General features: G+C 45.4%; 1 protein-coding gene across 2 annotated transcripts in view; it reads left to right on the top strand.

Moving 5' to 3' along the window:
* Window positions 1-23,510, top strand: part of RANBP17 (RAN binding protein 17) — a 270,399-nt gene that overhangs the window by 15,866 nt on the left and 231,023 nt on the right. For both annotated transcript variants that reach the window (XR_013226934.1, XM_077312908.1), the window contains exons 3-9: window positions 1,102-1,192; window positions 2,912-3,078; window positions 10,922-10,987; window positions 12,986-13,090; window positions 15,274-15,439; window positions 20,120-20,193; window positions 22,617-22,736. Coding sequence is in view for 1 of the 2 variants with exons in the window: in XM_077312908.1 (XP_077169023.1) it covers window positions 1,102-1,192; window positions 2,912-3,078; window positions 10,922-10,987; window positions 12,986-13,090; window positions 15,274-15,439; window positions 20,120-20,193; window positions 22,617-22,736 (789 nt within the window). In the remaining variant the exon portion in view is untranslated. The remainder of the gene's footprint in view (window positions 1-1,101; window positions 1,193-2,911; window positions 3,079-10,921; window positions 10,988-12,985; window positions 13,091-15,273; window positions 15,440-20,119; window positions 20,194-22,616; window positions 22,737-23,510) is intronic.

Below are 23,510 nucleotides of genomic sequence, written 5' to 3'. Positions count from 1 at the left end.
GCTCTCTGTGGTTGCTGTTGTGTTGCTGCTGTCTGCTGTTTTAGATTGTTCTTTAAGGTGATGTATGAAAAAACGTGCTTCTGTTCAATTCGGATTATTTGCTTGTTTGTTTTGGTATTTTGGTTATGTAAGCTGCCTTGATTACCCAGTGGTTTTCTCATGGGGGCAGGCTTGGCTGCTTTTTCCCATGCAAGGCTTCCACATGGCAGGTATCCTTGTTGTTTCATGTTCACAACCCCTCAAGCACCTTGAGATGCTCGGACATTTTTTTTTAACCAGACTCTAACACATTGTTCTATTAACATAAAGTTAAACGAAGATATGTAGCAGGTTTTCTGAATTCCCAGCTTTCATTAAAAAAAAAAGTAAGCTTTAGCCCCTCCCATTGAAGATATATGTTTTTCTCCGTATATCTCCGCAACAGAAGAGGCTGTTGACTTACTTTGTAAAAGCAAAAGCTGTGACTTCAAGGAAGAAGTTGTTTCTTATACCGCAAAAGAGTCTCAAAGCGGCTTACAATCGCCTTCCCTTCCTCTCCTCACAACAGACACCCTGTGAGGTAGGTGGGGCTGAGAGAGCTCTGATAGGACTACTCCCTGAGAGCAGTACTATCAGGACTGTGACTAGCCCAAGGTCCCTCAGCTGGCTGCATGTAGAGGAGCGAGGAATCCAACTCAGCTCGCCAGATTAGAAGCTGACGCTCTTAACCACAACACGAAGCTGGAACCTGATATTTTTTTAATGTCATCTTGATATAACATTTTATTATTTTTTTAGAAAGCTTCTCCTCCCCCCCCCCCGGAGGAAATGGCTGCTTCAGTGACAGAGTTTGGGGAAATGGCTGCTGTGTCAGCAGGAAAGTCCGAATTGTCCCACCCACAGCATCTGTGTAGGCTTTAGTGCAATGTTTCCCAAAAGTTTGGAGCAGACCTTTGAGAAGCCAGGGAAACCCCATGAGCTGCTGAGATGCTCCACAATGCATTTTCCAAATGCATTGGCCACAGGGCAGATAACCTGTGTGGACGTAAAGTTAGTCACAATAGAAAGGAGAAATATAAATTTACTGAATAAATAATAATGCTTGTGTATTTTTCTCCCTAGACATCTTATGCTCAACTTTTAGCAGCAACATGCCTCTCCAAACTTGTATGCAAAACACCTCCCTTGCCTGTTCAGCAAAGAATGGACATCAGTAAGTATTGCTTATTCTTTACCATAAAGAAATTGCAAGTGACTGCTCATCCCACATCTCATGTCTCAGGTGACTTGTACCTTCTCTTTCCAAAACAGTTTGTCAGAGAATGATTTGAGATGAACCCCAAGGTCGGGACCCCAAGGTTGAGAACCACTGTTCTGGAGGTAGCTGTGTTAGTCTGTTGCTGAAAAGATAAATAGGAGTAGAATTTAAAGACTGACAACAGTGTCCAGAGGAGGGCAACGAAAATGGTGAGGGGTTTGGAGACCAAGATTTATGAGGAAAGGTTGAGGGAGCTTGGTCTGTTTAGCCTGGAGAGAAGACAACTAAGAGGTACTTGGAGGGCTGTCACATGGAGGATGGAGCAGAGTTTTTTTCTGATGCCCCAGAGGGTCGGACCAGAACCAGTGAGATGAAATTAATTCAAAAGTACCAGGTCATATCTGACCCTTGGGGTGATGCCCTCTAGTGTTTTCTTTTGGTAAAGTATTTTACTATCTGATATATAGTTACTTCATATCCATATGAAAACAAACTGAAATGTTAACCAAAAAGGGTTCTGGATAAATGTAAATGTTTCAGTTCCACTCTTTGTCAGTGTTGTTTTTTTAAATATATAACATGTCTTTATTTTCATCAGCTGTTTAAGGTACAAAGTACCTGTAGGCTCAAAGTTTAACAGAAGTTTCATAACTGCTCATAGGTCATTTCCTGCATTCTGCAGGGGGCTGGACTGGATGACCCCGGAGATTACTTCCAACTCTGTGATTCTAACATTTTATTTTAGCATACATTTTTGTGAATTAGAGCCAGCTTCTTTAAATGCAGTGAATGTTTCTTAAATCTAGAAATGTTGCTTCTATTACTTAGGGGGGAAGTTACCCCCAATGTAATTTTTTTTTAAATTTTGGATGTTTCTACAAACTTGGGGCTTTATCAGGTTTGTAAAAAGATCTATTTTGTCTATTCATGACTCAAGTCTCCAGATTTAAGAATCCACCCATTTTACCATGATGAGAATCAGTTACGTTGATAAAATGTAAAAACAAAACCCAGTATGAACACAGCTCACCTAGTGGCCATCCAGTCAATCAAAAACATTTTTGTTAGAATTTTGCATGAGACAAAGGATGATTGATCCTACCTGGCAATCAGCAAAGAACAACTAAAAGTGAAATCTTTTAAGTTTCTCATAATGGCTCTTCTGTATGAAGGCCTGAATAGAACAGATCTGGAATGGGTAGAATTCAGAGGTGCTCTTCAATTGACAGAAGATTCATCTGAGATAAGAAGTGCATGTTTGGATCCAACCCAGTTCCAGAGATTAAAAGATGATCAAAGCTGTGACCTGGATTGGTTTCTATTTGGCTGTGGCTCCGGTACTATAATGGCAGTGCTGTGGTTTAGAAAAAAAATGGAATTAATATACAGAACAGCATCTTTTGATGCATCTCTGTCAAAATAGGCTAAAAGGTAAGTGCTTTGGAAGTCTATATCAGAAAAAAAATCAGTTGGCAGGCTTGTTGAGATTTTTATTTTGGAGCCATCATACAACAAAATAGCTGTATTAGCGTTTGTTACAGATTAGTAATAAAGCATCATTACACGTTTTGGAGCTCTTGAGGCTTAGGACTTTTACATGGGCAGCATAAAACAAATAAGTGAATGCATTTAGCATGAAATAATTTTGAATTAACGTTTGGTATTTTTGTACAGGAAACTACATATTGAACTATGTCGCATCACGACCGAAGCTGGCCCTTTTTGTGATCCAAGCTCTCGTGCAAGTCATTGCCAAGATCACAAAGTTGGGCTGGTTTGATGTTCAGAAAGAACAGCTCATCTTTAGAGACATTATTGCGGATGTAAAAAAGTTTCTACAGGTAAGATCAGTGGACAACAGCTTCCCTTTAAACACATGCTGAAGTTAAATGTTGCCATGATGTTGCTTGACTGCTGTATAGGTAAAGGTAAAGGTATCCCCTGTGCAAGCACCGAGTCATGTCTGACCCTTGGGGTGACGCCCTCTAGCATTTTCTAGGCAGACTCAATACAGGGTGGTTTGCCATTCCCTTCCCCAGTCATTACCGTTTTACCCCCCAGCAAGCTGGGTACTCATTTTACCGACCTCGGAAGGATGGAAGGCTGAATCAACCTTGAGCCGGCTGCTGGGATCGAACTCCAAGCCTCATGGTCAGAGCTTCAGACAGCATGCTTGCTGCCTTACCACCCTGCGCCACAAGAGGCTCTTGACTGCTGTATAGGAGAGCCTAAAGGGATTTAGAATGGGGCAAAAACAGTTATGCAAGTTGTGCAATTAAGGAGCTTTTGCAATTGATTCAAGAACTGATTGTACACCAGTCTTTAAAACTGAATTAGATGTATCTTTATCAATAAATGTGGCAATCGTGAACTAGGAAATGAAGTGCATCTGCATAAAAATGCTTATTACATGCAAATATATACAGTACATTGACATAAGGTACATTTCATGAGGGATGGGCATGAACCAGTTCATGAGTCAAAATTTGGCCTGATGTATAGATATAAAGGTAAAGGTATCCCCGGTGCAAGCACCGAGTCATGTCTGACCCTTGGGGTGACACCCTCCAGCGTTTTCATGGCAGACTCAATACAGGGTGGCTTTGCCAGTGCCTTCCCCAGTCATTACCGTTTATCCCCCAGCAAGCTGGGTACTCATTTTACCGACCTCAGAAGGATGGAAGGCTGAGTCAGCCTTGAGCCGGCTGCTGGGATTGAACTCCCAGCCTCATGGGCAGACAGCTTCAGACAGCATTTCTGCTGCCTTAACACCCTGCGCCACAAGAGGCTCTGATGTATAGATATAGATCACCTTTAATGGCATAACATTGAAATAAATGCAGATAACCACAACACAAATGGGCGTAGGTGATATGCACTGAAACCTGATGTGCAGACTAGCATTTTTGCACATCCAAAAGACGGACTGTTAACATAGGACAAAATATGATTCTTCTTGTCAAGCAGAGCTTTAAGAATTTGCTGTTCATTCCTGCAATTCAGCCAAGCTTGGTTATATAGTCTTGAATCAGGATGTGTTGGGTGCAAAGAGCTGGGCAGACCAAGATGATGTGGGAGAGGGTGTTGGGGACACCACAACCATGGAGGCAAAGTCTCTCAGATTCAGTAATATGTTCTGTCATAGGCTATTTTCGAGGGGCAGACATTTAATCTCAATAGGAGTAGTGCTTTCCTTGCCTAAAGGGAGTCCAAGGAATAAAATAAGAGGGCAGAGTTGTGTAGGAAACCAGGATGCCCCAAAAACTGGGAGACCAAGGGCTACAGGGAACTGTGTAATTTGGTATGAATTTAGCCCATTTGGTATCCCCCATACCAATGTTTGGGGAAGTGTCTACCCCAAACATTTACCAGGCTTTTGTCTGACTTGGCTGTTCAGGCCGTTTAAACCTAACAGCTGATCAGGGCAGGTCTGTCCATCAGCTGTTTGGTTTAATTGGCTGTGAGCCATTTAACCCAACCTCCCCGGTCCCAGTCACCCCGAGACTAAGTAGGGCCAGGGTTGGAGACTGGAGGGACTTCCAGTGCCATAGACTTCACCTTGAAGGGACCACTTTCTCCAGGTGAACTGATCTTTGGACCACCTGGACATTGGCATTGCATTGCACTGCTGTCTTGCCTTCAGTTCAATGCAGACATTTTAAAAGAATTATCGTATAAAAAAAGGGAGAGTATTTCGATATCAAGTTGTGAAAAAATGGGAATTAAAGGGAAACTGCAGGAATTATCTGTCTTTCTGGCAGAGTGTGCTTTTATTGACTAGTAGGAATATGCAGTGGTCCCCAATCCCCGGTCCGGAGACTGGTACTGGTCCGTGGATCAGTCGGTACCGGGCCGTGGCTCCTCATTGTCCTCTCCCCAGCTGCTGCCTCGGGGGCTGCCCTGCCACTCTGCTGCTGGCTCACCTTTGGTGCTCTCCAGAGGCTGCCATGGCTGGGGCTCCCCCTCGGTGTGGCACTGTGCAGCTGCTGCAGGCAGCGCCCCCCAGCGGGCTGCAGGAAGACAGGGGTACCATGGGAAAGCAAGTGGAGCAGGGGCTTAGGTGGCGGCAGCAACGTCCTTTGGCAAAAGACTACTCCCCCCCCCGGGCCTCAGTAAAATTGTCAAGCGTTGACCGGTCCCTGGTTTTAAAAAGGTTGGGGACCACTTGGAATATGTATGTATCGTCAGAGCTTATATTTAGTCACTTTTTGTAAGGAAGTAGTAGTACTGTGGAACTTTGTTTTCATGTAACTAATAGAGACAGCTAATCAGTTTGTGCCAAAGTGATGTGCTGAGTTTTTCCCGGCTGCTCTGACTCCTGCCATCTACAATACTTCACTGTTTTTGTCTTTCCAAACTGTGACGTCAGTGGAATAAATAATTGTGCAGTGAAGTGAGCACATAATGGTAATCTTGACAGGCCCACCATTAGGGAGTTTAGGTTCATTTTCAACCCTGGCAGGAAAAAAATCCAATTATCCACAATGCAGGCCGGATAATTCTTTCAAGAAGGGTGACACTGTGACTCATGTCCAAAATCCGTACCCCTGAGGTGCCCCGGACACAGATTTCAATACATTCAGAATTATACGCCCGGATTAGGTCATAATCTGATCAACTACTCTGTACATCTGCTTGATAAAAATCATCGGGTTAGCTCAAGACCTATTAGCATCCTCGTTCTGTTTAGGGTTTCCCCCCTGTATGAGGGTCACTGCGGCACATCTATAGTCTGTACGAAGTTCACTCACCATTTCTCTAATGGCAGGATGCTCTAAAAGAGGGAAAACCAGTGATGGTCAACTCCATCAGTCTTGTAACTAAAAATTTACCGCCGCCTCCCTCGCCCCATCGGTAGCATGCCACCGGAGGGGGCCGGGGTGTGTGTACCTGTCAAAGCCCGTTCTTATGAACAGGCTTTGAAACCTAGTTGACCATATTCTTTTTAAATATTTTCTCATGGACAAACAGCTTCAGGAACGGTGAAGATCCTCATGCAGCAATGGCAGCGACCGCCAAAGCGGCTTTAAAAAACTCTGCACAGCCAATGAGATCACCAGTGGCTGAGCAGAAGCCCCGATAGATAGAAGCCTTACCTGGCCTCACCCACTTTCTAGAAACATAGGTGGGCAGCACCTTGAGAACCCCTGCCCTACCCGCACCCTCGCCACTTGACCCAACCCTTGCTTTGCATCAATGGAATTGTCCGCCATTACATGTCGTCAAACGTTCTGTTTTTGCAGAATGGGGAAGACTAGGGCAGAGTTTGCACTTACTTTGTTTATTCCATTGTCAATCCTGTTGAATTCAGATCGCTTTGAACTTGGGTCTTCCTCTCCCCCCCCCCATTGAAACAGGAAAGTCTTCTGCACGTGGTTAGGGTAGTTCAGAAGGTGGGGGGAGCCAAGCCTCTTTCTTTCTTTTCTTGAAGGGGTGGGGGAGAGAAGCCAAGCAGGGAGCCTCTTTCTTTTCTTGGAGGGGTGGGGAGAAGATCAAAAAAGGCAGAGGAGGGAGGAAAAATCCAGGACGACAAAAGTTGAGAGAAATTAGGGGCTTCTCCTTTAAGGCAAACGTGTCACATGACCAGGTGTAGCCCATCAGAGGTTCTCTACCACGGAGCTTTCTTTCCCAAATGAATATTCAGGATTAACAGCACTCTGAGATATCGTACGATAAAGGTAGGGTCACTCCGGATCAATCCTTCTTGCTGCAGAAGGAAAATTTAAATCGCTCCAAATCCAAACAGAAATCGCATTTTGTGTAGAGGGCAGGGACTGAATCGATCTGGGGTTAGAATAAAAGCTCAGTGCAGTTTACACCAAGGTCTAACGCTGTGTTACGGTTACTGCACTTTAAAATCATTAGAAAAAGACAGTAGGAAAAGCCTTTCTGTTTATTAAAAACAAATGCGGGGAAAGTACCGTGGCTTTTTTACCGTTACTTTTATTAATGTAATTTGATTTTACATTTATTATTTAAACGCTTGCCGTGTGATTTTGCAGTCGCTGATTCATTAATAATGGATGTTCACGCTCAAAACTTTGCCGCCTTAAGTGTCATCCTGCGCAGATTTAAAATTCCTGCAGGAAAGATGCAAAGCCATATTTCTCATACTGGGCTGACGATTAAAATAGGAACCAGTTTGGTTTGTAGTAGATATCAGTCTTGGGCTCGGACGCGTGGATTTTCAGCAAATTAAAAAAATGTCCGTTTTGAAATAAGTAGATTTGCATGCCTTCCCTAAGCGTACCAATGACTGCTGGGGATGCCTGGGGGAGGGTTGTCGGCATCTGTGGAATAGTTTGGAGAACTACTGCCTATCGTAGTAGTCAGTGCTAGGCTAGGTGGAGCAGTGGTCTGAATGAATATGAGGCAGCTTTCCCTTTCCTTCCATGTGCAGATGTGGCCCGCTCTGATCCCTTCAACCCACGTATGCTCACAGATTTCCATTCACAAAAGCAGGGATGGATGATCCAGCCAAAGCTTTGGGTGTTAAACAACTTTATCAGAAGATCCTCCTGTCTTCCAACAGGGATCATGTCCAGCCAAAATACGAACTGGGAGTGACATTTGTTAATTGTTCCCCATTAACGGCTGCGGCTGCGGTAATGCTGTCACCGCCCTCTTCTATGCCTGGCCCCTGGCCCCTTTGTTCTGGCATGAAACCAGAAGAAGACCGGTGCCCTCGGCTTCAACGGAAGCCAGGGCAGCTGGAAGACGAATCCCCATTCGCGCCACCACTGCCCGTCTTCCACGCTTAGCCCTGCCCCCATGGCAGACTTCTCCATCCTGGCTTGAAGGCTGGAGGAGAGCCATGTGCTCGTGGCAGCATAGTGAGCGGGGGTGGGGGCGGGACAAATGGACATTGTATCTGTTATCATTTCCGTTACTGGGAGCGCACCAGTAGATGTGTTTCCACATCAAAAATATATTAAAAATTAATTAATCCATCTGTTCAGGAAACCCTTCCAGGGCCATCAAGAAACCCCAGGCCATCAAGAAACCCCAGGGTTTCTGACAACCCTGGTTGAGAACTCCTGTTATAGAGGTTCAGTATTTGCTGTACTGGTATCTGAGAGAAGATCACCTGACAAAATAAGATGTTGTTGAGGAAATCCCTGCATATGCAGAAATCTTCCAGAAGTGGAGCTGGCATCAAGGAGCAGTCCCCATCAAAACTGTATTTTCTAAGGATATAGATTATTGCTCCTGGGAGTCCCAGCTAGATCCTTCCTGCCATTGTCGTCCTCATCCTTATCCTCACCATCTTTTATTTATAGCCTTCCAGTCCTCTAGGACTCAGTGCAGGGAACAAAGTTTTAAACAATATTTCAATAAAATGTAACATTAAAATCTACCAAAGATCCCTTAATTAATCCCATAACCACTGCTGCCTTATGGCAGGAGGGTTGATACAGGTCTGGATTTCAGATTCTGACGTAAATTTGGCTGCTGTTTTGAACAGGGAGGCCAGGATTTCGACACTGTTTAAGGCAGGCTTCCTCAACTAGGATTTCATGCAACTCTGGGGTTTCTTGAGAGCCCTGGAAGGGTTTCCCCAATGGGTGGGAGTTAATTAGTTTCTAAAACATTTATTGGGTGATATGACCATATATGATCATGTCAACCATCCCCCCCCTCAAAATGGCCAGTGATGGGTCTGGAGTGGGTGAGAAGGGGAGTGCCCCCCAGTAGGCATATACACAGCTGTGTTTCCCAACAATTTTGCATGATCTCACAATTTCTGGAGTTTCTCGGAGTCTGAAGAATGTTTCAGACTTGGTTTCAGACAATGGTCAAAAAGTTGAGAAAAGCTGGTTTAAGGCCTCTGCCTTGCAGGCCCTGTGGAACTGTCCAAAGTCCTGTAACACCCTGATCTGTCCAGGGAGAGCATTTCACCAGGCTGGGGCCAGGGCTAAAAAGAACCTGGCCCTGACTGAGGCCTGTTTAATATGTTTGGAGCCAGGGATCTTGAGGAAATTTTGCTCCTTAGATCTTAAGTTCTTTGGGCGAGAGCATATGGGAAGAGGCAGTGCCTTAGGGACAAGGGTCCCAGACTGTTAAGCACTTTTAAGGTCATGACCAAAGCACTGAATTTGATCATTAGAACATTAAATGTTTTGCCCATGGTCGATCTTTATGGCACCCTTCTGTAGCCCACAAATTTTGAGTCAGGATCATACTTTAGTTCCGCACATCCCCAGAGAAGCATACTTATAAGCTAAGCGAACTTGAATAGGAATGCATTCTCCTTAATTCTGAATGAATGGGAAAAAAAGATTTTCAGCCTTGGCGTGTCAGACAAGGGATTGCAGGCAGCTCAAGAATCTGGCAGTTATAACGTCTGCTTATCACAAACTGAGATGTCCAAACTGAGCGTTAGCGAGGCCTCTCAGGACTTGGTTTCATTTCTGTGTACTACTGCAGCTGTCACTGATGGTATCCCTTGTTATGCAGCGAGAATCGAGTTTATTTTGTAAGCAATGCAATTTTCTGTTTATCAGAGACGGAGTGGCCATAAGGGTATTGTAGCAATTTCTTGTGGAAGGGACAGTTGCGCATTTTTGTACTTCCCCCCTTGTTACAAAGCTGTCCTGCTGTATCACATGCAGAATGCCAGATAATCATTTCTGAATTTTCTTAAAGGATTAGGCGTCTTTTTGTCCAAACTTTTAAAGTACCTAGAACAAGATTAGAAGACTGCACTCCTAACCACTACACCAACCTGGCTCTTGTGGTTGTGGTTGTGTAGTGAGGTTGTTTGTGAACATAGTCTGATGAGCTGTTCACAGGAATGTATACTGCTAGAATAGTTCTTGAGACGATTCATATCTGAGCCATATGGGAGGGTGGTATAAAAATCAAATAAATAAAAGTAAATATCTCATTATCCATCCCAGCCAGGGCCATCAGGGTGACTCACAAAAACAGAGCAGTACAAAAACACATACTGAAACATAACAAGAGAAATATCAATTGAAAATGATGGACGGGAAGGAGTAGGAATACTGGACGAAACAAAGAAAGAAAATAAGGCTTCACCAGAAGATGGGAGTTCCGCAGTCTTTGTGCTACAACCCAAAAGACCCTGTCAGAAGATGGAAACACCCAAAGGAGAACCTGAGTAGATGATCATAGTGGCCAGATAGGTTCATATGGGAGTAGGCAGTCCTTAAATGATGCTGGCCCCAGACCATATTGTACCACTCTACTCTTTCTAAGAATAGATTGGACCGGTGGTTATACTTTGATTCTCATTATCTCAAAATGGTGCAGCTCCCTCCCCCCCAACATTGTTCAGAATGGTTAACAATTGAGACTGGCTTTGGATACGGAAAGTGTCACATCTGCCATCTTTGTTACAGGCATGCGCGGGGTAGCTCTGGCTTGAGTATTCACTGGCACCACCAATGAAGTTGAAGAAACGTCTGTGTTTAGTTGTTAAAACCTTCAGAGGCTGTTTTGAGGAAAGCTGGCCAATCTAGTATGTTCTCAATATGGGAGCAGCTATATGTGGTATGGAAGGCTAAAAGGTCGAAACTGTTTTGAAGAAATACAATTTTTTAAAAAAATTATATACATCTAGGCTGAGGTCTGGGAAAGAAATCTCTTTGATACAAAGTTAGATAGCCACCTAAAACTTGCTCATTGGCACACAAACCCTTCTGTTTATATCTGCTTTAGGGGACTGTGGACCACTGCATAATGGGAGTGATGATTCTTTCAGAACTGACTCAGGAAATGAACTTTGTAAGTATTGTTTTGGGGATTCTGCCTGAGAGTTGCTGGAGTGCCCATCGGTACAGGAGAAGGGCCGAGTTGGGAGTCTGCTTTGCAAAAAGGTCTAATAATGGTTTAAGAAAAAGCATTTTGGTGTTGAATGCTTAGAAATGGATCATATCAATTACAGCTGAGCGAGGAAAATGAGAACTGAGCCATATTTTCTAGAACTAGTTCTACTCTGGAAAATAGGACAGATTATTTTGCATCAGTGTATTGCTTGTTATTTTTGCAGTGCTCTGGGATAATTTACTTCTATCTGAATTATTACATGCACTAGGGGCAAAGCCCGTTGTATCCAAGAATACAATGGGCGTTAGAGCTTGGCAGTGGGAAGAGGAAGGGGAGGAATTGAATGTGTGTGTTATGTGGGAGGTTGTGGTGGCGTGGTGGCAAATGAGGGCATGGGTGTGGAGATATGGGTGTCAAGAACCTGTGGTGTGGAATGTCCGTTGAGTGTGGGAGAGGACTGACCTTTGGGAATTGTGGCATAGTGATTACATATGAGCTTTCCAGAGCTATGTCTTCAGATATCTGAAGGGAAAATCATACTGGAGACTCTTCTTAGGGGAAGATTACATGGCAACCAATTCTTCCCAGTTCTGCGTCATTTCCTTTCTTGTGTGAATTAGGCCACAGACACCGAAATGTCCCCCTGTCCTAATACACATGGGGTAGTCACAGTATACAGGTGTCCACCCTGTTCCTTCTGACTCCATTTTTTCACTGTTGATAAAATGGTATGTGTCCACATGCTTCTTTCATGGTTGCTCCTTAGAAGAAGAACTGGACTTTTGTACCTTGTTGTTTACTACCCAAAGGAGTCTCAAAGCAGTTTATAAACACCTTTTCCCAGCAGGCCTCAGGTGTCTCAAAGCATTTCCCAATCGTCTTCCCTTCCTCTCCCCAAAGCAGACTCTCCATGAGGGAGGTGGGGTAGAGTGCCTCACATGGAAGCTGGCAACCATAAGAGGAAGTCTCTCTTTGCACAGCAGTCTTGACCTTAGTAAGGTTTTTTATACTTTGGCTTCGTCAGAACTTTGGCTTCGCGCCTTCTGACTGGCTGGAACTCTGGTCTGTCCTGGTGAGTTTCCAATCGGAAGGCACTTTGCACCTTCCAGTTAGGCCCTGACCTGGACTGGTCCTGCCCACTCTCCGCCCACTTAGGCCTTAGCCTTTTATGTTTATACAGCAATTTGGAACTCTGTTGCCCCGTCTAATTTCAGAGAACTTACCTTCAAAGTCATTCAATTAGAACAATTACTTACTGCTAGAATCACAACAACAATTCAAAGTCATTCCAGACAATCGTACGTGTCACATGGATGCTACCCTGTACCCTGTATTCACAGGTCTATGGTCAGTTTGGCACAACGATGAACAGGGTGGAGGGAAATGATAGTTCAAACATAGACTAAAATAAATACTCGTGCTGCGGAAAAAGTTTCATAAAAATGCTGTGTGTGTGAGTCTGTATGGCCGTTTACGCACTGGGAACTTCATTGCCCTAGCACAAATCGGGGGTGGATGAAGAGCAACGGGCCAAATGCTCCCCCGTGTGGGTGCAGGGAGAGGTGGGGCAACCTGCCATGACTAACTCCAGGCTGCAGCTCAGCATGAAACCTCCAGTGCGTAAACAGTCTATGTGTGTGTGAAGTAACAGCCAATTTATGGCAACCCCACAAGGTTTTCAAGGCAAGAGACTAAAAGTGGTCATCTGCCATTGTCCTCTCTACACAGTATCCCTGGACTTTCTTGGTGGTCTCCCATCCAAATACCGACCAGGGCTGACCCTGCTTAACGTCCTTGATCTGATGAGATTGGGCTAGCCTAGGCCATCCGGGTTTGCACATAAAAATGTTGTCACGCTATAATATATGTCTGCTAGCTTACATGCTAGCAATATGTTGTAACAAGCCCGAACAAAGATGTATTGGTTCTTCAGCAATAATATTTCCACCCCCCCAGGTTGATTATTCTAGACCTTCGTCAAAGCATCGAAAAATAGCTACCTCATTCCGGGACACCACATTAAAAGACATTTTGATGCTGGCGTGCTCTCTGCTGAAAGAGGTAGGCCCAGATGCTAATCAGTATAATAAAGAAGGACGTGGATAAAATTGAAAGGGTACAGAGGAGAGCGACGAGGATGATCTGGGGCCAAGGGACCAAGCCCTATGAAGATAGGTTGAGGGACTTGGGAGTGTTCAGCCTTGAGAAAAGGAGGTTGAGAGGGGGACATGATAGCCCTCTTTAAGTATTTGAAAGGTTGTCATTTGGAGGAGGGCAGGATGCTGTTTCCATTGGCTGCAGAGGAAAGGATGCTCAGTAATGGGTTTAAGCTACAAGTACAACGATATAGGCTAGATATCAGGAAAAGAATTTCACAGTCGGAGTAGTTCAGCAGTGGAATAGGCTGCCTAAGGAGGTGGTGACCCCTCACTGGCAGTCTTCAAGCAAAGGTTGGATACACACTTTTCTTGGATGCTTTAGGAAGCTTTGGGCTGATCCTGCGTTGAGCAGGAGGTTGGACTAGATGGCCTGTATGGCCCCTTCCAACTCTATGATTCTATCATTCTATGATTCTAAAGGTATGGTATGTCAGCACAGATTCCCTGGGCGGTGTACTGTGTAAGAGGCTCATGCGCTGTGGCCGTTGAGCGAGATTAGCTTGCGTCTAGCAAGGCTATTGTGCTTTTGATCGAGTAAGTTTGCTGACCCAGTGTCACGAGGAATAGGCAGTCAGGTTTACAGGGGCATTTGGGAGTGGCGGTTTGGCAGAGCTGCTGAAGCTGGCATAGTTAGATACAGGAAGCAAACGTCTCTCCCTGCGTGGTTCCACTAGGTTCACTGATGTGCTGTCTTCCTGGAAGTGAATAGGAGAGGGACTCCGCACTTGCTCGCTCCTGCCTAGTCTACACAGTCCCCCAGCTCATTTAACTGGCTGTGGCGATTGGTTCCTGCTAAAGAAACCAAATTACTTTTGCTGCCAGTGATTCGTTTCTTTGGGGAGTCCAGAACCTGGTAGGTTAGCTGCTGCATCAACGTTGTGATCCTTCACACTCTATGAACAGAGCAGACAAGGCAGTCTCTGCCTGGCTTGGAGGGAAGCCGGGAACAGTCTGCCTGCCCAGCCTTGGCATGTGCCCTCAGCAGGTTCCGATGTTGTGTTTGCGACCAGAATGGGCATGTGCTGCCAGCCATAGTCCCCAAATGGGCTTCGATGGGGAAGTGACAAGCTGCCACTATTTCCTTCATCCCCACCTGACCTAACAAGGGCACAGAAGGCATTTGATGGCTGCAAGATGGGGAAGCCATGTTCAGCTCTAGGCCAAGGAGCCCATTGGATGGCCATGAAAAAGTCTCAGCCAACCAACTCGCAGGGTTTTTGTGAGGACCAAAGAAGACCGTGTTTCTGTTCGGAGATTTTCAAGGGAAGGGGGGGATGGAAATATGATAGATAAAAGAACAGAGCTCCTTAGTTGATTATTTGCACAATTACATCAATAGTCCCGAGCGATCTGAAGCTGTTTTTGACGTGTTAGAACATCGGTGGATAATGGGTGGGAGGAAGCATGCCTGTTGTACAGGGCCGTGCTTCAAAATGAGCATTGTGGTGTAAAGGAGGGGTCTGAAAAGAACCAACTGCCTACCCTCTTCCCTGCAGTATTGCTCCTGTTCTCTGCTGCCGGTTCATAATGGGGGCAGTGATTCTTGCCCTCACATTGAATAGGTAGCCATTTAAGCCTGTTTATGCCCCTCTAATTGCTAAAAAGGGGGGTTGTTTTTGGCAAGTCCAAAGCTTTTCCAGAAATTATCCTCCCCCCATTTTGGCTGAGGTCTAATCCAGCAGGTCTCTGCCAAAGATACCACTCAGTGACTGAGCTCTTCACCCTAAACTTTGACATGGTTAGCTGTAGTGTCATTAAAAAGCTAGTGGTTTGCCTGTGACTTTCAGGCTACTTGACCCCCTTGCTCTTGGCTCGAACAAATGCAGTGTGAATACGGTGTCCAAAATGTATGGCATAGGGCGTCAGTATTTAGGGGTGAGCACAACTTTGTATGGCTCTTACATGCAGGTCAGCTGGCTCACTCAGTCCCTATTTATGCACGATTGATTTAATTGGTTTTTATTCATAAAGATGGGTTGGGGAGGTGCTGGGCTTGTTTTCTGCACAGCGAGAGAAGAACCAAGTTGCGGCCGGTTGACCAACAGGCAATGAGACCGATGCTCTTTTGCGTTTCTTTCGGCGTAGATGCTGGCAAAGCCGCTAAATCTCCAGGACCAACAGCAGCAGAGTCTAGCGATGCACCTTTTGAAACTCGTCCTCAGTTGTCTTAACTTTGACTTCATCGGCAGTTCGGCAGACGAGTCCGCGGACGATCTATGCACTGTACAGATCCCAACCAACTGGAGATCAAGTAAGTACGAGCAAGGCTAATGGCCTAAAGCTGTGATTCTCCGACTCTGGGCTGGGCTCCCAAAGAGGCTGTGATGCTCTTGCAAGTGGGGTTCGAGGCCAGGGGAGGGGAGGAGGAATAGGGTGAGCTGGAAGGGGAGGCTTGGCAGCAGATTGACTTGGCCTTGAAATTGCTGTGAAATACAGCTTGCTGGTCAGCAGAAAAGAAAACCTGGTCAGTACTAAGCAAAGCCAGCGTGGTACAGTGGTTAAGAGTGCTGGAGTAGTATCCGAGAGACCCGGGTTTGAATCCCCACTTGTGCCATTGAAACTTGCCGGGTGACCTCGGACCAGTCACGCTCTCTCAGCCTAACCTACCTCGCAGGGTTGTTAGGATAAAATGAAGGGGAGAAGCTGGATGTAAGCCACTTTGGGTTCCCTTCGGGGAGAAAGGTTGAAATGAATGTTTAAAACAAACAAAGCATGAAAGCAAAAAGATAGAGACTTGTTCCGAGTTGTCAGGCGTGAGATTCCCACGTTTTATGTTGGGGAGAGGCAGAGTAATGTTGGGCATTACTATGCACGTGGATCCCTCAAAGTACTGTAAGTCCAGCAGTGGGTTCCATTTCAGAAGCTTTCAGAAATGCTGGCCAGAAGTATTCATTCATTCATTCATTCATTCATTCATTCATTCATTCATTCATTCATTCATTCATTCATTCATCCATTCATCCATTCATCCATTCATCCATTCATCCACCCACCCACCCACCCACCCACCACCTTCCCCTGAGGCTCAGGGCTGTTTACATGGAACTGGAGAAAAACAGTACAAATAACAGTATTGTTATAACAATATTGTTATAACATTTAGTACGCTGAGTTTATGATGCGTCATTGTAAAACCAGCATCCGTTTCCAGAGTTTTTGAGGGGATTATGTAAGCACAAAATCTCAGTTTGGCATAGGGAGATTTTGAAAGGTAACAGGGAGAAATCAGAATTGGGCTTTGTTTAACTGACCCAGAATAGGATGGTCAGAACAGCAGCATCAGCTTTGGATTACACACGACTGATGTTAGTTGAATCCATGCCCTTAATATTAAAGAGAGGAGACCATAATTTTCTTTCTCATGTATGAGACTTCAGGTTGTGAAGCTTCTTGGGAGTTTTAAATCTCCCTTTTGATGTAATCTGTCAGATTTTTATCCCACTATTTCTGAATTTTATCATCACAGCATCCTCTGAGATAAGGTAAACTGAATGTGTCAAAATTGACCCAAATCTCCCAGTGAGCTTCAGGGCAGCGTGGGGGCTTAGACGAACCTTTCTCAACCTTTCTACCATTCAAACATTCCTCAGGCTTTGAGAAACTCCAGAAGTGGCCCAATTGTGCAGAATATTGTTGGGAAGCATTGCTGTGTACACACCCGCCAAGGGCCTCTCCCCTTCCAGTTTGGTGTAGTGGTTAGGAGTGCGGACTTCTAATCTGGTGTGCCGGGTTCGATTCTGCACTCCCCACATGCAGCCAGCTGGGTGACCTTGGGCTCAACACAGCACTGATAAAGCTGTTCTGACCGCTTAGTGATATCAGGGCTCTCTCAGCCTCACCTCCCTCACAGGGTGTCTGTTGTGGGGAGAGGAAAGGGAAGGTGAATGCAAGCCACTTTGAGCCTCCTTTGGGTAGAGAAAAGCGGCATATAAGAACCAACTCTTCTTCTTCAATAATATCAGAGCTCTCTCAGCCTCACCCACCTCACAGGGTGTCTGTTGTGGGGAGAGGAAGGGAAGGCGAATGCAAGCTGCTTTGAGCCTCCTTCGGGTAGAGAAAAGCAGCATATAAGAACCAACTCTTCTTCTTCTTCCTACCCCCTCCAGCCAGGCCCATCATTGGCCATTTTTTGGAGGGGAGGTTGACATGACCATATATAGTTATATCACCCAATAAATCTTTAACAAATTTCAAATATATATATAAAATTAATTAACTCCCACCCATTCGGGAAGCCCTTCCATGGCCGTCAAGAACCCCCCAGGGTTTCACGAAACCCTGGTTGAGAAAGTCTGGCTTAGACCCACCTCTCATAGTACAGTACTCTACTCACCTCACTGGTTCTTCATCTGTAGGCTGATATATATATATATTTTTGGGGGATTTAGAAGCATTCCTTCTGCTAACTATTCATCAATTCCCGTAGCTGAGTAACAACGCACCAACCAGAAACAGAAATCCAAACCTTTATCTGCTGTCCAATATATCCTGTGGCAGCACTATAATTCTCCCGCAATGTCCTCTGTCACTGGAGTCATCTCCCTTTGATGTATTAGGAGTTCTGTGTTATAGGTGATGCCTTTTCCTTCTTGGGGAAAGAAATAAAGCGTAAACGGTTCAGTGAATTTCCCCCCAAAGAGTGCTCCGCTGCGTGCGGAAGAACTTCATAAAAACATCATCACGCACTTGGAAGAGACCGTAGCCAAGATGAAGGCGATCATCTTTCTGTCACGGATGTGTCTTCTGCATCCTTTGACTCCTGCCGTCAATGAGAGTGAATTGCTGGTATTGTGTCTTATAGCAAATGAGGATGGAAAATTTCCCCCCCTCAAAAAAAAAAAGTAATCAGCAGGAAGGGACTCAGCAAGTAAGGCTGGGAATTAGGGCTGCCAGGGTCCAGGTGGGACCTGGGCATCTCTTGGAATTACAGTTCTTTTCCATATTAGAGATCAGTTCCCCTGGAGAAAATGCCTGCTTTGGAAGATGGACTCTCCAGGATTATACCCCACTGAAGTCCCTCCTCTCCCTAGAATCTGCACCCCCCCTTCTCCAGAAATTTCCCAACCCGGAGTTGGCAATGCTACTAGGGATGGACAGTTTAATACGGAAGAAGTAATTAATGCTGGCATTTCAGAAGCTGGTATGTAGATTTCGCCTCGAACTTATAGGCCATGCAGAGTTCTTTAAGAGCCAAAAGCTGCCGATACTTGGATTTTGCACAGTCATTGTGTGTTGAATGAAACTAAACCAAATTGAACATCAGGGCACCCAGTTCGAGCCTGAAGCCTTAATGGAGTCTACATTGAGCAAGTAATTCACATTCTTAGCAGATTTGAGAGTTCTGACCCAGTGATGCTTGCTATGGACTGTTGGGTACATTTAGAAGCGCTCATTGGGCTACCTACCTGTTGGCTGCATGCTTTATGGCGGGGGTCGTCAACCCCCGGGCTGTGAAGGCCTCAGTACCGGGCCGCCAGCAGCTGCGCCTGCCTCTTCCCCCCCCCCCCCCCCAAGCCATACAAAAAAATATGGGTGTAGGTGGATTGGCAACTGAATTTCACTTTTAATTTGCGTTTATGTATGATGTAGTATAAGTAAATTAATCTTAAATGTGTTTACATTGGGAGCATGGGTGGTTGTAGTAGTCTTGTGTGTTTGTGTAATAGTCCTGCATCGAGATCTCACTAATAAGGTAATAGCATCCAGTTTGGAAAGTGTCTTTTTCAAAGGGAAGCTCCATATTACCCATTGCGTGAGAACGTTCAAGTATTAATTGATTGCTTAATTAATTATTCAATTTCTATGCCTGCCCCTCTTGGCATATCCATCTCGGGGCACTTAAACAATTCAATAAAACAAATATATTCAATAAACAATAAAAACCATAAAACAATTTATATTTTAAAAAATGCTTAAATCCTTAAAAATGAATCTGCAGTCTGAATTGTCTTTGAGATAGCCAGATCTGATCTGGTTAGTTTCATGGCGTTATGAGGTCAACATATTCACAGTGGAATCTCTGATTGTATACTACAGGGTTTCTTGACGGCCCTGGAAGGGATTCCTGAGTGGCTGGGAGTTAACATATAAATAAAACTGGAAGGGGGTGGTGGGAGGAGCTGAGACTCATTGCCTCATTGACAAGAATACTTAGAAATACCCCCCTCCCGCTGGAATGGCCCCCAGTTTGTATAAAGATCACAGAGGTTATGAAAGTTCCTAGAATGCCATGAACAGTCACCTGGAAGTGACATCACAGCATCTGCAACTTTGTTCTGTTTTTTTTTTTTTTTTACTTTTATCCTACTGCTCAGTCAAACAAGGATGAGCAATGGCATGCGGGGACTTAAATATTATTTGCAGCACTGTTAGAATTTGCATGAATTCATGAGCTGAGGATAAAGCTATAGCTTAATTAAAGGTAAAGGTATCCCCTGTGCAAGCACTGGGTCATGTCTGACCCTTGGGGTGACGCCCTCTAGCATTTTCACGGCAGACTCAATACGGGGTGGTTTGCCATTCCCTTCCCCAGTCATTACCATTTACCCCCCCCAGCAAGCTGGGTACTCATTTTACCGACCTCGGAAGGATGGAAGGCTGAGTCGACCTTGAGCCGGCTGCTGGGATTGAACTCCCAGCCTCATGGGCAAAGCTTTCAGACTGCATCTCTGCTGCCTTACCACTCTGCGCCACAAGAGGCTCTTACAGCTTAATTAGACGTCCTTTATTATCATCAGGGTCAGTTTATGTTTTGTCCATGATTTATTTGTAGCTTGCGGACTGCTATCTTGCCTGTGTTAATTAAACTTTAAAATGGTTAATTCTCCCCCCTGCCCTGCCCTTTTAAATAAATGTGGCTGTGCCAGTGAAACTTGCTGTACCCAGTACATTTTCTGATGAAATGAAGTAAACAAATCCCTCTTTCACTTAGTCTTCCTGGAGCCGGAGACTTTGGACCTCTTCTTTGATCTGTATCATTCCCTCCCATCGATGCTGTCGCAGTTAGTAAGTATGTCTTTGAGAACCGTGAAATGATAAAAGAAGGCAATGCTTTCTGAAAAGTTATCATCCTTTTTGGCACACATTTACTGAACAATTGAAGCCCAAAAAATGCACAACACATCTGAAAATTCACTCCCGTGGTCATGGATTCGCTGACACAGTGTGGAGAAATCTGAGCGCATCTAATTCATCTTGAAATCAGTGGGGCTTCGGTGCTGGGCGGCTCTATCTTTGGATGATGGAGTGGTCTCTCTGTGCCTGACTTGGTCATGACTTAGCACAGTGGTTCTCAACCTCCCTAATGCCCGCGACCCTTTAATACAGTTCCTGATGTTGTGGTGACCCCCAACCATAAAATTAGGCAAGTGTTCTTTCACAGAAATCAAACCGAAACTGACTAATGGCGTGAAGATCTGTGGTTCATGATTGTATATAAATTGGTTTTTTTTCCCCCAGGGTTTCTCAGTTCAGTTCTGCCTCTTGTCCCACCATGCCGATCTCGCTCTTTTCCGCTGCTCCAGACAGACGAACGCTCTATCTCGATCTACCCTGCAAGGCTGTTGTGTAGATGGTGCCTCCTGCCCAAGCTTCTTGCCCTGCCACAACCCCTGTGAAAGGGTCATTCAACCCCCAAAGGTGTCCCGACCCCCAGGTTGAGAGCCACTGACTTAGCAGCATGTTAATATGACAGACAGCACAAAGTTCACAATGGGGACAACTGCTCCCTCAGAGTCTGTAGTAACTGAGAGAGCCTTCTTGTAGTCCCACCTCTTTTACAGGCACAGCAGGTAGTGCTAGAGCCTTCTCTGTGGTGACCCCCAGACTTTGGAACAGCCTCCCACTGGTGAGTCCCCCTGTGGCTGTGTGAAAAGACAGCTTTTGACATCTAGTTTTATCTATATGTTGTCCCATCAAGTCAGGAAGGAGGCAGCGAAGGGTGCAGGTGCGGGATATAAGTCCACATCTAACAAAAATTGTGCAGTCCTTTCCCCAAAGCATATCTGGTTTGCAAAACATATCTGGCAGACAGTTCCCCTAACAAATATATGCTGAAAGTACCAGAACAGGCATTCCATTTTCCCCCCTCATGGTAAGAAATTCGACAGCCGTGTTTATCAAGAAAGTCAACCAATGTGACATCATAAGGTGGTAGAGTAAATAGTGTCATTTCTGCTCCAGGAAGGGGGTTAATTTTCTAAAGCTTCCTTCCCCACATGAGAAAAATCCCAGGTTAAAAGCAAAACAACCCATCAGAGAGAGAGAGAGAGAGCTTTGCCAGCTTTGTACTTGTACCAAGTTGCTTTCTGTAGGGCAGGGGTGGGAACTCTCAGAAATGTGAGCTTTTGCCTGTCATCTGAAGCAATGATCCCAATGCAAATGTTGAGCAAATCTTAGGCCCAAAACAGGTTACAAGTAACACCTAATTCCAACAGGAACATTCAACGGGATGTCAGCAAGATGTGGCAACTCAAGAAATACAGCAGGGGCCTGATTCTGGTTTGGACTGTGGTGCGGGGTGGGAGGGGAGCTCCTCTTCCCCCCCCCCCCCAATACCACTTCAATGCACGTGCAGCCCTCTGATGGGAATAATACTGCCTTTCTGGGGTCCTTTTGAGTTGGAAAAACAGCATTCGGCGGGGGGGGGGGGGGGCAGGATGTTTCAACATTAAGTTGCCACGGGAAACTTACTGCAGTCGAATGGCTGTAAGACTCCATGGCGATCACATACAAAATGTGATGCTGAGCTTTGGGGCATAGATGAGCAACTTCCCAGTCGCCCACGTATGATTTTCCCCTCTCCCGATCCTAATAAATAACCTTGTGGACGCTGTTTAACTCCAAAGGGGGCCGTAGTCCTTTCAAACAGGGGTAGTCAACCTGTGGTCCTCCAGAGGTTCATGGACTACATGCAAATGCTGGCAGGGGCTCATGGGAATTGTAGTCCATGGACATCTGGAGGACCGCAGGATGACTACCCCTGCTTTAAAAGACTCTAGCAGTCTGGACTGGGATATGAGGAAGAGTGTTAGGGTCTGCCGGTGTTTGTCCCAATGATTTCCCCAGCTCTCCTTTCCATGATAACAAAAGCTTCAAGCTTGTCAGGCCCCCTTGTCCTCGCCTCAACGTTTTGTGACTCCTGGAGGGCAGAGTGCTCACTTGATGTGCATACAAGTATTTTGCCTCCCCCTGCATAGCTCAGGAGTCTCCTGAGGGTCCATAACCCCCTGCTTTTTGTGTGAATGCCCCATTTCGCTGTCCTATCGCTAGGTGCGGAACCATCTACTTTGCCTTATATGCGATAACTCTGGCCATTGTTTCAAACGAATGTAGAGGGTCTTCTAAACTAACAGCTAGAATTAGTACGGTAGCAATGCGTTTGTTGCTTCCGGTGCGTTTGATTTCTCCCATGCTTGTTTTCTTTCCAGGCACTTTCTTGTTTAGTTCAATTTGCTTCTACCCGGAGATCCTTATTTAGCAATCCAGAACGCGCCAAGTACCTCGGTAACCTGATCAAGGGAGTGAAAAGAATACTAGGAAATCCTCAGGTACAGATTTTTAATTTGCGTCACCAGTTCCAGATACCATTTCCACATTCCTTAAGACATCTCAGATTTTGTCTCAGCTAATGAGTCCCCACAAGGAAGTCTATTCTCAAGACTGAAAACGAGCTTTCAGAGTCTTGTCCTTCCCACCCCCATCTGTAAATCGTGCAGATTTTACAGGAAGGGGAAGGCATTGCCAGGAAATGGGAGGAATCCTGTGCAGTGTCTGGCTAAACATCTCCTATACCAGCGTTGCCAAATTGTGGCTCTCTAGATGTTCATGAACAGAGCCTCGTGTGGCGCAGAGTGGTAAGGCAGCAGAAATGTTGTCTGAAAGCTCTGCCCATGAGGTTGGGAGTTCGATCCCAGCAGCCAGCTCCAGGTTGACTCAGCCTTCCATCCTTCCGAGGTCGGTAAAATGAGTACCCAGCTTGCTTCTGGGGGATAAATGGGGAAGGGAATGGCAAACCACCCCGTATTGAGTCTGCCGTGAAAACGCTAGAGGGCGTCACCCCAAAGGTCAGACATGACCCAGTGCTTGCACAGAGGATACCTTTACCTTTTAGATGTTCATGAAAGGTGCCATGAAAACGCTAGAGGGTGTCGCCCCAAGGGTCAGACATGACCCGGTGCTTGCACAGGGGATACCTTTACCTTTACCTTTTTAGATGTTCATGAAGATCTGGAGAGCCACAGTTTGGCCACACTGTCCTATACTTTTTGTATTAAAAGGAAGCCTTAAAGAATGGTTGCGAGTTCGCTAAACAGCCATACATT

This window comes from Paroedura picta, chromosome 1 (assembly GCF_049243985.1).
Source record: "Paroedura picta isolate Pp20150507F chromosome 1, Ppicta_v3.0, whole genome shotgun sequence".
NCBI lineage: Eukaryota > Metazoa > Chordata > Lepidosauria > Squamata > Gekkonidae > Paroedura > Paroedura picta.
This window is presented reverse-complemented; position numbering and strand designations above follow the sequence as displayed.